This window comes from Mesoplodon bidens (genome assembly GCF_964165515.1).
Source record: "Mesoplodon bidens genome assembly, chromosome: 19".
In the NCBI taxonomy this organism is placed as follows: domain Eukaryota; kingdom Metazoa; phylum Chordata; class Mammalia; order Artiodactyla; family Ziphiidae; genus Mesoplodon; species Mesoplodon bidens.
In genome coordinates, this window is record NC_138179.1 from 25,825,055 (window position 1) to 25,842,507 (window position 17,453).

General features: G+C 48.3%; 1 protein-coding gene across 4 annotated transcripts in view; it reads left to right on the top strand.

The window, feature by feature from the left end:
* Positions 1 to 17,453, top strand: part of ARHGAP44 (Rho GTPase activating protein 44) — a 142,819-nt gene that overhangs the window by 110,936 nt on the left and 14,430 nt on the right. For all 4 annotated transcript variants that reach the window (XM_081219457.1, XM_081219458.1, XM_081219459.1 and 1 more), the window contains exons 11-16: positions 4,839 to 4,950; positions 5,363 to 5,444; positions 9,085 to 9,165; positions 11,738 to 11,851; positions 12,461 to 12,552; positions 14,533 to 14,713. In XM_081219457.1, the coding sequence (XP_081075583.1) occupies positions 4,839 to 4,950; positions 5,363 to 5,444; positions 9,085 to 9,165; positions 11,738 to 11,851; positions 12,461 to 12,552; positions 14,533 to 14,713 (662 nt within the window). The remainder of the gene's footprint in view (positions 1 to 4,838; positions 4,951 to 5,362; positions 5,445 to 9,084; positions 9,166 to 11,737; positions 11,852 to 12,460; positions 12,553 to 14,532; positions 14,714 to 17,453) is intronic.

The following is a 17,453-nucleotide window of genomic DNA, read 5'->3' on the forward strand; positions in this document are numbered from 1 at the left end:
CCCTCGTCCCCCTCCCCTCCTCCTCCTCCCCTCCTCCCCTCCTCCTCCTCCCCTTCCTTCCCTCCTCCTCATCCTCTCCTCCTCCTCTCCCTCCTTCCCTCCTCCTCCTCCCCCTCCTCCTCTCCCCCTCCCCCTCCTTCCCCCTCTGATCCTCTGCCTCCTCTTTCTCTAATTGAAAAAATAGACCTTTTAACATTTTTGGTCATAACCTTTTTATAGAGATCCTGAAAATATGATTGATACAGACATTAGAAAGCATTTCATATGAGTCAGATGTAAAGAGACATTGGTGACTTGTTTTTCTTGTTGTGTAAATGTTTTCCTGGGAGATAGACCTCATCTTTGGCTTCTTATACAGGCAATGTAAAAATCATTACTCCATCTTCATTTAATCTGATCAGCCAATCAGTATTTATTTAGGGCATTTATTACTGAGCAAAGTATAAAAGAGTGAGATGGGGGCTTATGAACTTATGAGGGGAGAGGAGTCTAGCATCTGTCACATAAACCTGATTCATTCAAAACAGTCAGTAAGCACTCTAAGTATCACTAGGTCCAGGGCGGGCAGCGAGGGAGGGGTCAGAAGGGGAGGAAGCTGATGAACGATGAAGCTGGATGTCTGCTGCCCCCTATAAGCCAGGCGTGTTTTAGATTCAGCTATTCGGAAGGGATGGGAATAAATGGGCTTTGGACCCCATTTTAAGTGCCAGGCATTTTCATGTATATTACCAGTGAAAAGACGGTAAGGTTTTTTCAGCCCCTGAGGGATGGTTTCGTGGAGGGAGGTGAACTTGGCTTATTCTTTCCCCATCATTTGTTTTTAATTATGGAAAAACTGAAAGACAGAAGAGAAGATACTGCACCTCATCGCCTGGCTTATGGTCAGTCAGGTCCATCTCTACCTTCACCTTCCACCACAGCCCCTGGCTGGACGTTTTGAAGCCTATCCCAGACATTCTGTCATTGCATCTGCAGGACTTCAGTGTGTGTGTCTCTGAAAGATAAGGAATGTTTCTAAATGTAACTGTACAGTATCATTCTATAAAAAAGTGAAAAGAATTTGTTGCTGCCTTCACATGCCTACTCAGTGAGAACAGGGTCTGGAAGATCAGGTCCTCCGACTTCTCCCGTGTTGTCTCCTGACTCTCCCACCTGCTCTATCCGGACCTTTCTGCCTCTCACCAGGCCTCGCTCTCACTCGCGTTGTCCGCCCCACCCTCCAGCTGTGCTTCAGCTCTTCTCCTTTAACAACACGTAGGCTCAGGTTGCCCCAAGCCTAGAAAAATCTCTTCTCTCAATCCAACCACAGCCTCAATGTTCCTTCCCTTGCACTTTGGTTTTGTGTTTTATGCTACCCAATTTCTTTTTAAAAATTTTTTATTTTACTTATTTTTTATTGAAGTATCATTGATTTATACCACGTTGTGTTAGCTTCAAGTGTACAGCAAAGTGATTCAGTTATACATATATATTTTTCATATTCTCTTCCATTATGATTTACTGCAGGATATTGAATATAGTCCCCTGTGCTATACGGTAGACCTTGTTGTTTATCTCTTTTATGTATTGTAGTTTGTATCTGCGAATCCCACACTCCTAATTCATCCTTCCCCCACCCCCATTCCTCTTTGGTAACCATAAGTTTGTTTTCTAAGTCTGTGAGTCTGTTTCATAAGTAAGTTCATTTGTATCATTTTTTTAGATTCCACATATAAGTGATATCCTATGATATTTGTCTTTCTCTGTCTGACTTCGCTTAGAATGATAATCTCTAGGTCCATCCATGTTGCTGCGAATGGCATTATCTCATTCTTTTTTATGGCTGAGTAGTATTCCATTGTATATATAGACCACATCTTCTTTATCCATGCATCTGTTGATGGACACTTAGGTTGCTCCCATGTCTTGGCTGTTGTGAATAGTGCTGCTGTGAACATAGGGGGTCATGTATCTTTGTTAGTTAGAGTTTTCTCTGGATCTATTCCCAGGACTGGCATTGCTGGATCATATGGCAACTCTATTTTGAGTTTTTTAAGGAACCTCCATCCTGTTCTCTGTAGTGGCTTGTGCTACTCAGTTTCTTAAAGTAGCTCTCATCATCTGTTGCTCCTGCATCCTCACCACCACTCACTCACTCACTCCTCTTCTTTTTTTGGTCCCTTCTGCCCCCACGACTGGGCTGAAGCTGCCCTCACTGGTCCCCAGGGATCCCCACTGCTACTTCCCATGACTTAGTCCAGCTGCCTTGGCCGACACTGCCTGTGAAGTTGCTAACATACTTGTCCTTAAAACCAGCTCTTCCCTGGACTCCTGGGTCCCCCCCCGCCCCTGCCGGCAGCATCAGGGCAGCATCGGGGGGGAATCTGCACCGACCAGCCCCGCCCTCTGCTCACTCTGATCTTTGCTGCGGTGCCATCACCCTCTCTGAGAGCTTTGCCTGACCTTAGTGAGGACTCAGGGTTCTCGTCCTCCTGTGGGCTCCACTCTTGAGTTTTCTGCCATGTCTTCAACATTTCCATGCAGATTTTCCTCTCACGCCCCCAAAACTGGACTCACAAGCTATTTTAACAACCCTCCCACCCCTGCACCCCTGGTGTTTGTCACTGCATGAAGCAGCCATCTCAGTGACACTGTCATAAATCTAAAAGATTCTCTTTGAAAACTCTGCCCCCTTCGCTTTGACTCCGTCCATCACCGGGTGTGGTTGCTCTCTCCCCAGGGCCGTGGCGTGGCTTGACGAGGGTCTCGCCCGCTCCTTCAATGCATGTGCAGCCTGCTTTGGGGCTGTAGCAGCCTTAACGTATGCACTGGTCCAAATGTGCTCATGAGGCTTCCTCACAGGGATGCCATAGAGCTTTGGACATCGATTTATCTGACATACCCTATCCTGAGAAGGGGGCTAGCAGTCTTAGCAGGCAGAAAACTCAGTGTTCCGGATGAGGCATGTTTTCTTCTGAAGGAACTTGGAAATCTGAGTGGCCATAAACAGTTAAAGGAGCAAGGGGGATCCTGCCAGCATCTCGGTGTCTGGGCTGCATCACAGAATTCAAGGAGCTGAGCAAGTGAAACAAACCAACGGGTCTTCCACCCACGTCTACCTTCCCCGGACTTGGGGGCTCCCCTCCAGATCTGACCTGCTCGTGTCTCCCCTTCCACACGCCCCTGGCTTCCTTCTCCCTTTATACGGCAGTAGCTCACTTTTGCAGCGGTTCACGTGGAAGAGGTGACAATGACTCGAAAGTGACTTTAAGAATAAAACACGAAGGGGCTGCAGGAGGCGGAGGCGTTGCTGCCTCGTAACCACCCCCAGTCTGCCCATCCCCTGAGGGCATGGCCTTGATGAGTTCCTCAAGGTGTAGCCCTGTGCCTCCTGAGATACGCAGACACAAAGACACAGACACACACAGAGACACACAGACACACAAAGACACACAAAGAAACGGACACACAGACACACAAAGACACAGACACAAAGAAACGGACACACAGACACACACACAAAGACACAGACACAAAGACACGGACACACACAGAGACACAGGTGCGCACACACACTGTAGACCTTTGTGCATGCATCCACCTCCTAGACCTCCAACTCTGACCAGGTCTCAGTCAAAGTTTTCTCCAAAATACATCCTTTTTTAAAAATTCGAGTATAGTTGCTATATAATATTATATAAATTACATGTATACAATATAGTGATTCACAATTTGTAAAGGTTATACTCCATTTATAGTCTTTATAAAATATGGGCGGTATGCCCTGTGTTGTACAGTATATCCTTGTAGCTTATTTTATACCTAATAGTTTGTACCTCTCAATCCTCTATGCCTATATTGCCCCTCCCCATTGGTAACCACTAGTTTGTTCTCTGTATGTGTTGAGTCTGCTGCTTTTTTGTTATCTTCACTAGTTGTATTTTTTAGATCTCACATATAAGTGATATCATACAGTATTTGTCTTTCCCTGTCGGACTTATTTCACTTAGCATAATACACAGCAAATGACACAGTTTCATTCCTTTTTACAGCTGAGTAATATTCCGTTGTATATATACACCACATCTTTTTTATCCGTTGATCTGTTGATGGACACTTAGTTTGCTTCCCTATCTTGGCAATTGTAAATAACGCTGCTGTGGACATGGGGGTGCATGTATCTTTTCAAATTAGTGTTTTTGTTTTTCCAAAATATATCTTAAATACACAAGAACAGGAAGTCAAAGTGCCCAGGGTTCATTTATCCAGCAAATACGTACTGAACCAGAACGCTGGGTCACCCCATACTAGGCGCTAGGGACACAGCTGTGGGCGAGGCTTGGGTCCTGCTGCTCCAATATTGATAACCGGTGATGAGAAGGATGCACCTAGTTGATCATGGAGGAACGGGGTGGGTAGACTGCCTGTCAGGTTTTTTTAATTAATTAATTTTATTTATTTATTTATTAGTTGGCTGCGTTGGGTCTTTGTTGCTGTGCGTAGGCTTTCTCTACTTGCGTCGAGTGGCGGCTACTCTTTGTTGTGGTGTGTGGGCTTCTCATTGTGGTGGCTTCTCTCTGTTGCGGAGCACGGGCTCTAGGCGCATGGGCTTCAGTAGTTGTGGCTCGTGGGCTCAGTAGTTGTGGCTTGCGGGCTCTAGAGCGCAGGCTCAGTAGTTGTGGCACACGGGCTTAGTTGCTCCGCGGCATGTGGGATCCTCCCGCACCAGGGCTCGAACCCATGTCCCCTGCATTGGCAGGCAGATTCCTAACCACTGGGCCACCAGGGAAATCCTGTCCTGTCCGTTTTGATTTTGTGCCTTGGAGATTCAGGCTGTCCTGTGACCCTCTGTCTGGCAGGGCCTCTTCCGAGTAGCCCCATCTGCCTCCAAGCTAAAGAAGCTCAAGGCTGCCCTGGACTGCTGCGTGGTGGATGTGCAGGAGTGCTCAGCAGATCCCCATGCCATTGCAGGTGGGCCTCACAACTGGAGGGGCTCCGGGGGAAGGGGTGGGCATGGAGGGTGTGCGGCCACGTGTCGGGGCCACTGGAGCCACGGGCTTCGCAGCATGCTTCAGGCATGTCCACTCAGGACCCCACTTGAGCCCTGGTGCCTGTGGCCCTTGAAGGGAGGCCTTCCCATCCCCCACCTGCCAGGGGAAGGGGCGAGCGTGGGAAACATGAGGGGGGAGGCCAGTGTGATCACCAGCCCAGGGCCCACGGCCGCGCCAGAGCCTCGGATCCGGTCACGCGGCAGCCACTGTGTGACCTTGTCACATGGGTTGGGGAACCGTCCCCAGACGTGGCCCCCATGGTGGCACTGGCTGGTAGCATGTGTCTCTGCCGTGTCCCAGTGGCTCACGGACCGTATGCTGTTCATGTCCAGGAGCTTTGAAATCTTACCTCCGGGAGCTGCCAGAGCCTCTGATGACTTTTGAGCTCTATGATGAGTGGATTCAGGCTTCCAAGTGAGTACAGCACGTTTCGGGGTGTCTTCTGGGTTGTGGTTTATTTGGAAGTCTTTACTGAAATTGTGAAAGCATGCCACCTGGGATCCAGCGAACCCCTTTTTTGGTATGTGTCACGGGGAAAGGCTTGTACGTGTGCCCGGAGATGTGTGTACCAAGGTGTTGGTCGCGCGGTCACCTTGAATAGCAGAAGGGAATGACCGAATAAAATACGGTATAGCTACACTCTCACATGCCCGGCAGCACTTTGAAAAACGAGTAGAGCTATTCCTGCTCACATGTAAAGATACGAAGATTTAATTTTGAGTGAACTAAAGTTAACAAGGACCCACAGGATAGTCTGTTGTTTGAAAAAGAAGAAATACAAAAAACACTCGATACAATTTTAGGAGTGCCTTTATAAATGTATAACTGTATAAAAGAAGGTTCTGGAAAGGCTCACACTGGCGGGTGGGGGTGATTCCTTCCGGAGAAAAGAGCAGGACAAGGGAGTGGTGACAGGGGTCTTTACCCTCATCTGTAATAGGTAAAAAATATTAACAACAACTAACGAATAACTAACATCAAAATACAATGTCCGGACAGTGGACACCATCGCACTTTCCTGAAGGTGAGCCTGGAGGGGGGCCTCAGCAGGCAGGTGGCAGGAACGAGACCCAGTCCCTGGTCGTGCATCGGGAAGATGGGGGTGTGGAGATCAGGGGACTGGTGCTCAGCAGGTGACGCCCCAGCCATGTCACCTGTGTAACTCCGAAGCGTGGGATTCCTGGCTTCCTTCCTCACTTGATTCGTGATTAGGATTGTGTTATATATTTTCTTTGGCCCTAAGTAAGAGCTGACTTTCGTACATGCTCCTGTTTGGAGGAATCGGTTTTTACTGAGTAAATGGACACGGCTAGGGAGGACACAGGAGAATGGGCACCAGAGAGAGGCTGGGAGAGATGAGGGTGGAGATGGTCCAGGAGAAAAAGATACAGGAGGGAGAGGACCATTTCATGGGAGGACTGAGCTCGGTGCCCATGAAAGGATGATTTCTGGGGGTCTCTAGTCATGGGATTTAGTAGTGAAAAGCAGCCAGCTGAGCTGCTCCAAAAGGATGCTGGAGTGTGTATGTGCTTCTGTAAGAACTGGGGCTACAAGAGAACCCAGCTGACCTGGAAGTGAAGCCAGGCTGGCGTGTGCAGAGTTAGAAAAAGCTCGCTCCGGTTACCGTGCACACCTCTGGTTTTTTATCCATGGTAGAATAGAGATGATGCATTTTAAAAGGCTGGCTGACAGCCTGGTATTCCTACATCTCATGGTGGAAAGTGAGTTTCAGAGCCCACGATGATACTGATAATCACAGCCAATGCCATTTGTTGAGTGTTTATTAGAGGCTTGTCATCGTTCTAAGCTCATTATATGTTTTTAACTCATCTGATTTTCACAACAACCCGATGAAGGGGGTTGTGCTGTTTTCCCTATTTTATAGATGAGGAAGTCGAGTCACAGAGCAGGTGTTCGTGGCAGGTTACTTGCCGTCTAATAGATGACAGGATGAGGATTTGAGTCCAAGGAGTCCGGCTCCAGAACCCACGTGCTTAACGGCACTCCACGCCTCTCTAGAATGACATGGGGGTCCTGGGGATGATGACGAGTGAGAACATATCTTTTGATGGACACCTGCCCCTTTTATTCGCTGAATGTATGGGTGGTCTTGGTGACACCAAGCTGGAGGAGGAGAGGGCAGCCGGGTGCTTTGGGATCAGAGAGAGACCGTTCCCGATGATTTACAGAGCTGGGCTCCATTAGGAAACAGGGGTGAGCGGATGCCTTGAAGAGCTCAGGTCTTTGAACCAAGGGAAAGCAAAGGCTTCTCTCTGCCCCTGGAGGAGATGCATGTTGTGCGTGAAGATTCTGAGCATGGTGGTGGCGGCCACCCTGAGGCCACAGTCTCTAACGAAGGTAATTTTGCCCAGGACAACCACCTTCAACCCTCTGTGTGCATCAGTCTCCTGCGAAGCTTTAAAAGATACCTAGGTTCAATGCCTGGACCTCCTTTTCAGAGATTCTGGTTTAATTCTCTTTGTGGCAAAGCTCCCGAGGCTACTGGGTTGATAACCATTGACCTTTGGTGAAGCTGAATCTCACCAAAGAGCCGCACTCACCCGAGCGGCGGATTGGCCTTCAGGGAAGCTCTGCCTTGGGCCGGGCCATCCCGGAGTCGGGGTGGGGACTGGCAGGAAACAGCAGGGGCAGTAGTGCGGGATCTGCCAGGCAAGGTGGCCTGGGACTTGGCTGGTCACGTGTGCTCAGTGTTTCCATGCAGGAACCACGGAGCAGCCCAGGGGCTGAGCCACGCCTCCCAGAGGTGGTGGGAAAGCCCGAGGCTCCCGTCACTCCTAGGACTTCTCCCTCTTCGTGCTGGCCACCCCCTCCCGTGCGACTGTTCCCCCGAAACCTTTGCCTGGTGGGCTCCTTCTGACTCTTTGGGCCCGCCTTCCTGGCACCCAGACGTCAAGCAACTGGCAGTCAGGATCCGTCCCATCCCCGGTGTTCCTTCTCTGCGGAGAACTGATCTGCGGGCTCGAGGCTGTGTTTGTGTAGCTGGTTAGATTGTGAGCTGGGCTGGTGGGGCAGGGCGGGGGAGGCAACGGTCTCCTCTGATTGCATCCTGCTTCCCAGCCCTTGGGACACTGCCTGACACATGGGAGACCCTCAGTACGTGGGTGCTGATTTTTATTGAAGGGAAGGTCTTGGCAGTATCTGCCCTTTCAAGGGCTCAGGAGTGGAAAAGGGATGGGTCAGGATGGGAGGGAGGACTTCTGGGGACCCAGTGATGGCCACTGCCCTGCCTTGGGCCCCGGGTCAAGGGGTCAGAGCTGGGCCTCCCTGTTGGCATTTGCTTTTTAGTTTTTCTCGAGAAAAGGTTCTTTGAACATAAGGCCTTCCTAACCGTGTCAGCCTTGATGTAGGTTTTCATGAAAAGTAAATAAAAAAATGTAGTCCTATAAGTAATTTCTTTTAATCCTTACAGGGTTTATCAGTAAAGAAACCCTTAGAGCAAATCTTTTTGTAGAGTAGAGAATCCTTTGGTCATGGAAATTATCCATCTCTGAGTTATGTCTTCAAGGGTCAGATGTCCTTATGTCTGTATGAGTTCATGTAATTTACTTGTTCAGAAGGTGTTTATTGAGCATCTATTATGTGCCAGATGACAAGACACTTAATGTGCATTAACTAATACCTGTGGAACAGGCCAGTCAGCTGCCACTGTGGTGTGAAAGTGGGGTTGACCTGTTTCTGGTGTCCTGTTGCTGTGACAGAATCGCCCTCCTAATGACACCACAGCCCCGCCCACTCCAGAGCAGGTGTCTGGCCTCTGCCCTCCTCCCTCACCTGCTGCCCCAGCACCCATTCACCTGGGCCGTGTGACCTGTGTAGGGGAAGTTTTTTTTCAAATAGCCCAGGCAAGACAGAAAGAGACCTTAGAGGGGGAAATAATAAGAACCAAACATTTGAATGATAATAGTTTACTGATACAATCACTGACAACGGCTGGTTCCTTTTTCTCAAATATTTCGATGGCTGGTGAATATGAATCCTGGTGGGACTTCATCGATTCGTGCTCAACCAATGGCTTTTCCTGTTAATTTCCCAGCATCCAGGAGCAGGACAAGAGGCTCCAGGCTCTGTGGAATGCTTGTGAAAAATTGCCCAAGGCCAATTACAACAACATCCGGTGAGTGGACCCTGGAGACCCTGGGTCAAGGTTATTTAAGCCTCAGACACGTGTTTCCGGGCCAAAAGGCATGGTCACTGGCAGGCATGGTGTTATATGGTGTCCAAAGCATGGTTAACATGCAGGGTCTCTTTTCAACCTCAAGCAGCCCTGGGAGGCTGTGAATTACCGTTTTGCACATGAGGAAACAGACTAAATGGGGCTGTGAGACTTTGCAGGCTTCCTGACCAGCTGTTGGCTAATGCAGTTAAGTTCTTTGATTTGCAAGGAGCAAAGATGAATGCAGGCTGTTTCCAGATACCGGGGGTTTATTGTAAAGATGGGTGCCCGTGGACACTGCGGAGAGGCTGACCAGACCCCGAGCTGGACTTGGCAGGTGTGTCCTGGAGCTAGGCTGCAGGAAGAAGAGGCTGGGAGAATATTCTGTGGTTTCCACCTTTCAGCAGCAATTTCCCACGAGTCTGTCTCTTACTTTTCTTGCCACCACCAGGATTTCACTTCCTGCTTCCTCATCACGTTGTCTGTGCCAGCATTGCCCCTGGGCCTCCCCCTCTCCTGGGTACTGCCTTAGATGCAGATTTTCAGCTTCAGCTCCTGCTGCCATCTGCCTGATTATTTCTGTTTTCCTGTTAAAAATCCCAGGAGCGACTTTTCATGACTTAAACATAGAATTACTGTGTACGACCCAGCAATTCCACTCCTGGATGTATTCCCAAAAGATTTTGAGAGTAGGGACTTGATTTTGTACACCTATGTTAATGGCAGCATGATTCACAATAGCCAAGAGGTTGGAACAGCCCATGTCCAGTGATGGATAAATGCGTAAACAAAGTACACATACAATGCAATATTCAGCCTTCAAAAGGAAGGACATTCCAATTCTTGCTACAGTGTGGATGAACCTTGAAGGCTTTACGCTGAGGGAAGCCAAACACAAAAGGACAAATACTGAACAGTTCTACTCATAAGAGGTACATAGAGTAGTCAATTCATGGAGACAGAAAATAGAATGGTGGTTGCCAGGGGCTTTGAGGGGGTGAAGCAGCAGGTGGTCTGTCATTTAATGGGTGCAGAGTTTTAGTTTGGGGTGATGAACAATTCTGGAGATGGATAGTGGTGATGGTTGCATTACAGCGTGAAAGTATTTAACGCTACTGAATTATACACTTTAAAATGCTTAAATTGGTCAATTTATATATACAAAATTGAAAAACAAAATCCCAAGAGCAAGAATCAGATCGGTATGACTCTTCAAGTGTTGCTAGGCCACTGGCCAGCCCGTGGATTGACTCAGCTCAGGTCCCATGTCCTGGTCCAGGCATGTGTGGCCTCTTGGAGGGTATGACATGGCAGGAGAGGCTGTGGGTAGAGGTGGCCCACTGACAGCTTTAGGGGCCTCTGTGGTCTTTCTGCTCCATGGGCAGAAGGTAAGTCAGCAATTCCTGAAGGAGCCACATCACTGTTGTCCAGGCAGAATGGGACTGGACCCGCCACCTGTGTAACTGAGTCTGGGGCCTCTGTGCAGCCTGGCAGGTTTGGTGTGGTCTGTGAGAGTTCTTTTTGTGCTTCATTTGTGCACATCTCACTTACTGATTTTTTTAAAATAATAGCTTTATTGAAATACAATTCATATACCACTGTACCCTTTTAAAGTGTACGATCGAGTGGCTTTTTGTAAATCTGTAGAGCTGTGCAGCTATCACCACTGTCTAATTTTAGAACATTTTCAGCACCCCAAAGAGAAACTCTGTGCCCAGTAGTAGTCATTCCCCATTTCTGCCCAGCCAGTCCTTGGCAAACATTCATCTACATTCTGTGTCTGTTTGTCTGCGCTGGGCATTTCATAGAGATGGAACCATTCAACATGGGGTCTCCGAGTCTGGCTTCTTTCACTTGGCATCATGCTTCTGAGGTTCATCCATGTGGTAGCATGTGTCAGTATTTCATTCCTTATTAGGGCTGAATAGTATTCTATTGTCTGGATGGACTGCATTTGATTCATCTGTTCATCCCTTAATGGACATGTGGGTGGTCTCCCCTTTTTGGCTGTGATGAATAATGCTTCTGGGAACATTTGTGTCCACATTTGCATGTGGACATATTTCTCTAGGAGTGGAATTGCTGGGCCACGTGCTAAGTCTAGGTTTAACTTTTTCTTCATTGGCTCTCAGAGCCCCACTGAGGTTAACCCCAGGGGACGCCACCCCTAGCATGTAAATGTCCCCACCAATGACACCTACAGACTGCTTCTCACCTCTGCACACAGGGAGGATGGCAGGTGACAGAGGTTTGAAAAGAAGGAAGGACTTTCAGTCATTGTGCAGTGGGTCAAAAGGAAAGATGGAGAATTTTTCTGGCCAGGGTTAATCGAAGCAAATGTTGACAGCTAGCCGAGTGAGAGCTGAGTCCATCTGTTTTTGGAGCATTCTCGTGTCCTGACGCGTGACACGTCTTAATTATATTGTAGGATGTATGAATCTTGTTATCAGTAAGAGAAGTTTCCACCTGGTGCTGGGGGACCACGGCTGGTTTTGAGCCCTTGTTAAACCTGGCCCGTCTCACTTCCTTTCAGATACTTGATCAAGTTTTTATCCAAACTCTCAGAATACCAAGATGTCAACAAGATGACTCCCAGTAACATGGCAATTGTATTAGGACCCAACTTGCTGTGGCCACAAGCGGAAGGGTGAGTCCAGGGAGGAAGGGGTGTGTGGGTCCCGTTGGGGCCAGGATGCTGCTGGGGCCTAGGCGGGATGGCCAGGGCCCCGGATAACCACCAGCCTCATGTATGTGTCAGGTCATATGTCTGTCTTGGCCTGCTCCTTCTTTAGACTCAGGAGGAGACCCGGCATTCTTCAGATCTTTCCCGTTGGGAGTCTCAGAGCTAGGCCTGCAGTCAGGGTCTTCTCTGAGCTCATCTGAGTCAAGCAGTAGGCACGGCAAGCTCTTCCAGGCCTCCCTGGCCCCCTGTGAACAGCACACATCCCAGCATCTGTGGGATGGAGGGCTGTCTCAAAAGGGAGAACAGAGCTGGGAAAAGGGTGAATCTGGCAGTTATGAGAATCATACCTCACACCGAAAGGTGCCTCATACTTGGCGATTTTGAGTATGTCACTTGCTCGTCTCCTGTAGGGAGGACTTCTGGGGTATCTGCATTCCATAGAGGGGGGGAAAGGTTCAGGAAGGTGAAGTGTCCTTCCCGAGAGGATGCTTTGCTCTCAGACTTCTGGTCCAGGGCCCCTTCCCTGCCTTGGCCGCTCACCTCGCCCTGCCCCTCTCTGTCCTGTGCTCACAGGAACATCACGGAAATGATGACCACAGTCTCGCTGCAGATCGTCGGGATCATCGAGCCCATCATCCAGCACGCAGACTGGTTCTTCCCCGGGGGTACGTGGCAGCATCCGGGTGTGGGAGTGGGCTTCTGTGGAACATGGGGGTGTCGCCGTGAGTTCCGAATCTGTGAAACCTTTGAGTACCACTGGCCAGAGGTGTGTGTATATTTGGTTTGTTTTTAATCCTCCTACACACAAGCACACGTGCACACATGCGCACACACACACACACATACACCACTCAGGAATGGGGTCAAGTCATGGCAGCTTCTTACTCTCATCCCTGGTCAAGGGAAATTCTGGCCTGAAGGTGCTGTGCTAACCATGCCCTCAGATTTTTATTGGTCTGACATCTACACCATAGTTTCTTTAAATCTGTCAATCATGAAATGCTGAAGCAGAAAAAAAAAAAGAGAGAGATGTTATGCTCTGTAGACGCAGAGGATGAACGTGGATTTGAGGTGAACATGAACTTTTTTTTTTTTGGCAATATTCATGCCTCCTTTCCATATTTTTTTTAACATCTTTATTGGAGTATAATTGCTTTACAATGGTGTGTTAGTTTCTGCTTTATAACAAAGTGAATCAGCTATACATATACACATATCCCCATATCTCCTCCCTCTTGCGTCTCCCTCCCACCCTCCCTATCCCACCCCTCTAGGTGGTCACAAAGCACCGAGCTGATCTCCCTGTGCTATGTGGCTGCTTCCCACTAGCTATCTATTTTATATTTGGTAGTACTAGAGAATGGACTTGAGGACACGGGGAGGGCGAAGGGTAAGCTGGGACAAAGTGAGAGAGCGGCTTGGAGATGAACATGAACTTTTATTCCGAGCTTAGGGATCACCTGGGTGCCATCCATTCATTGCGCTAGGTTGTGTCCTTGGAGTTGCCCTCGGCATGTAAAGATGGGGCTCAGAGGCAACAAGATTCTTTTTTGTACCTCGTTCAAAATGAAGCTCTCAAGACAACTCCCTAAGATGGAGTTTCATAAATGTTCTTAGCATGGAAACACCACTGGATAAGGGAATGACTCTCAGTGGTGACAGCTTTGAAGAGACAGGCAGCAGTTGTTACATTAAATTCAGTGTTTGCTTTTTTAAAAAGTACTGTGCCTTATGTTTAGTAAATATTAAGGGTATGCTTTCGGCTGTGCAACAACAAACTATTAACTCATGTGGGGATATAATATTAATAATTCTCTGCTCTGTTCATCAGAAGTAATCACTTAGTGCGGATCTAACATTAAAGAAGTTTGATTGTCTTTTGGCTTCATGTGTTTTGACCGTGACAGCTCTGAAATAAGAGTTCAGTTGATGACACAGTCGGGTGAGGATAGGAAATCAGGATAAAGAAATATAGGAGGTAGGAGTTAAAGGCATAATTCTGTAAGTTCTGTGCTCATTCATTGTCATTACACATAAATAGGCTGTGACCAGGAAAGGATGAGACTAGAATCCATTTGATAGCCCACAATCTTAGATCTCTTTCTATTTCTAATCCTTTAAAATTTATTTTTCTCTTTGGTTTTCCAGAAAGACAACATCATCATCTACAGATAATAATATTGCCTGTTATTTTCTTTTCTTGACTAATTCCACTGGCTAGCACTTCTTCAGTAGTGTCAAATAACAGTGTTGAGAGTGGGCATTGCTCTTTTTCCTGATATGATTTAGACTGCTCTGGCATTTCACTTTTAAACATAAGGTTTGAGATAGATTATTTTGCCTTTTTCAAAAAGAAAGTACCCATCTGTTCCTATTTGGCTAAATTTGTTTTGTGAATCACAAATGAAAAATGCTTTATTAAATGCCCATCGTATTACACGCTAGGTGAGCCCATGTGTTCACCTGGTAATAGGATGAATTATATTAAGATGAATTAATATCAATAGATGATCTAACACTGAACCATGGGACAAGATTTTCAGGGGTGACCCATAAAGAAGTGGCCATCTCTGCTATCTCCCTCCTGCCCAGGAAGGGTATGGCCGACCCATAGACCATGTGCACCCATTCTGTCTTCCCCGCAGAGTTAGAGTTCAACATCACGGGCAATTACGGGAGTCCGGTGCACGTGAACCACAATGCCAACTACAGCTCAATGCCCTCCCCAGACATGGACCCTGCCGACCGGCGCCAGCCCGAGCAGGCCCGCCGGCCCCTCAGCGTTGCCACGGATAACATGATGCTGGAGTTTTACAAAAAGGATGGGTATGAACTAGCATCCCTTTCTCAGTGTTGGGGGTTGTGGGATGGAGGGGTTGATTCAGATGGGATGACAGGAAGGCTGCACTTACCAGCAGCCGTTTGAGTGGGTTGTGTCTGTTAGAACGTCAGTTCATTCTTGATGCTTCCATCTGTGCTATTTGGGGTGCTAGGCTTGCTTCCCACCCTTCAGGCCGGAAGTAAGTGCAGCCTTCCGAGCTGACCGTTGTGATCAGTATTGATTAGTTCTCATCAGAAGAAAAAAAAGTGGGTCAAAGGGGAAACTGAAAAAAGAAAAGATACTAAACACTTTATTTGGACCCAAAATTTACAAATGTACATCAATTCTCAAATCTTCAGCGGTTTTATCCTGATGATGGGTCTGCTCGTCTGGACCCCTCAGCAACATTCTTGCATCAGTAACACCTGCAGTGTGTAGTTTAACATTCCCAGCTTCAGTCTCTTTAAAACAGATTGAAAACCTAAACCTTGAAGCAATCTGAGTGTAAAATCCTTGTAAGTTTCTAAGAGTTGTTTTCCCGTCTTTTATGATCGACACCTACACCTACTTTGATGCAGTTGTTATGAGACTCATAAATGCGCCCAGCTTAATTCGCGTAGGAATGACCCTCTTGCACCCATATTAAATCAGTTCACGTAATATGTAATTGCATGATGCGATTCCCGTAAGAAGTCAAATGGGCATAAACAGGTTTCCTAACAAGCACAGCTGATTCATGGGAGGTGTCAGCTCAGCCCTGGCACCCACATACGTGGGCCTGAGTCATCGGCTAATGTATCCTACAGAGGAAAGGTTGAAAAGCCCAGAACTGTGGAGGTACGTGAGCCTTACTTTCCACCCCTCTCCTCTTCTGAGTGGGAGTCGACCTTGGAGACCCACACCTGTGTCCTGTGATGATGGGGAGTGTTCGCAAGGCCCAGTGTCCCTGCTCGTCCCCTTTCCCACCAGAGACCCTTCCCGGGAGAGGCGGGTGCGCGGTGTTTCTCTGCTCTGCATTGTTCATTGTATTCTGTCTGGTGGGGAAAGAAAAGCTGGAAATTCTTAGAAGTTAAAGGGAGTAGGGGGAGATTTCACCAATCTATAAAAAAAAAAAGCATACTTAGAATCTGATCTTTGCCTCATGGGGGAGAGAGACAGAGATGCAGAGAGGGAGCGAGAGAGCTAGCAAATGCATTGGAATTTGTTTCTAAAATTCAGTTTTAAGTGACTGAGTTCCTGTGTGAAGTGTCTCTTGCGGGGGTCGGGGTGGGGGCGGCGGGGGATGCCCTGGAGGGGCAGTTCTGGTCCTTTGGTCCCAAGTGTTTCTGCATCAGAGGTGGGCTCCACCCTGCCAGACCTCATCTGATTCCCAGTCCCCTCTGAAAAGCCATCCAGATGACCCCTATGAGAAAGTTATCACTGGGGAATCTCAGGGCGTTCGACATCCACTGGCCCCTACAGTATAGTCTTCGAAGAGTGTAAACAGCCAAGGTCATTGGGATTTCCCTGGACAGACTGCCATCCCACTGGGACCCCAGGGGCTGCAGGCAGCTTTACAGATGCTGCTGGGGCCTTAGCACCAGAGGGTTCTTAGGGGTATACAGAGGCTAGAACTACACAAGTCAAACCGCCTCAGCTAGTGCTGTGTGGACGAGTCAACCTGTCCCTGCCAGACTCTCCCCAAATTGTGGACTTGTGGCCCGGATCGATAAGCTACTAAACTTCAAAGGTGGTTTGTTATGCAACTAAAGAGAATCAGAACAAACTTAAAAAAAAAAAAAAGGATACCAGTGTTCTGCCCCCGTGCAGCTCGGTGCAGCTGCGCTTTCCCGTCTGAAACCTGATGTGCCGGTAGCCAATTCACTTGCGTTCTTATCCTTAGGGGGCCTCCACCAGGGCCAGCCGACAGCAGCCCCTGAATCCACGAGGATATTTACACCAGGGCTAGCGGCCTCCCTCAGAGCTCAGTTTCGTGCGTGACTACTCATCCCCAGCCTGTGCTTGAAACTGCTCTGCAGGGGTCTTGTCTCACCAGCGCCCCTGCCCCCGGACCTTAGCCTGGACGTTCTGTAATTTGGAATAAGCACATGTAATTGAGAAGTTCGGGAGCGATCTGAACAGTGCTCTATGGAATGCTGGTTCCACTAATGCTAGGTTATGTTGGGGCAGGAGGCAAGGAGAGGGAAATCTGGGGTCTCATGTGTTCCTGAAACACAGGATTCAACACGTCGAAAGCCCTTTCTTGGGTGTATGACTTCTTAGGGTCTTTTACACGCTGTGACGTGCCATGCATCTTCACAAGGGGCTGTGGCGTCATTTCCCAAATTTATTAGATCACAAAGCCTGTTGTTATGAGACAGTCAGAACTCGTGTTCCAAGGGACTTGTTTTTTTCAGTTGTGGATACTGAGGTCCTCTGCAGACCTAGTGGAAGGATGGAGAGCCTCCAAAAGACAGCCACCCTGAAAGGGGTTTATGTCGTGGATAGGGGGTGCAGGAATGTTACTTCAGAGAGAGCCCGAACCTGGGGTAAAACAAGCTTACCTAGAAAGTTCTGGGTACCAGGGGAAACTTTGACTCATACTTGGGGGTTGGATTGGTCAGCTGGGCCTTTGGGAGGTGCATTCTTGGCCCAGGCCCTGCCTCTGCTTCCACATTTCCAGGATTTACACCTCTGTGGATGCTGAGACCAGGTCTGTGAAATGTTGCCAGGTGACTCCAGGTTTTATGTGTACTGGGGAGGTGA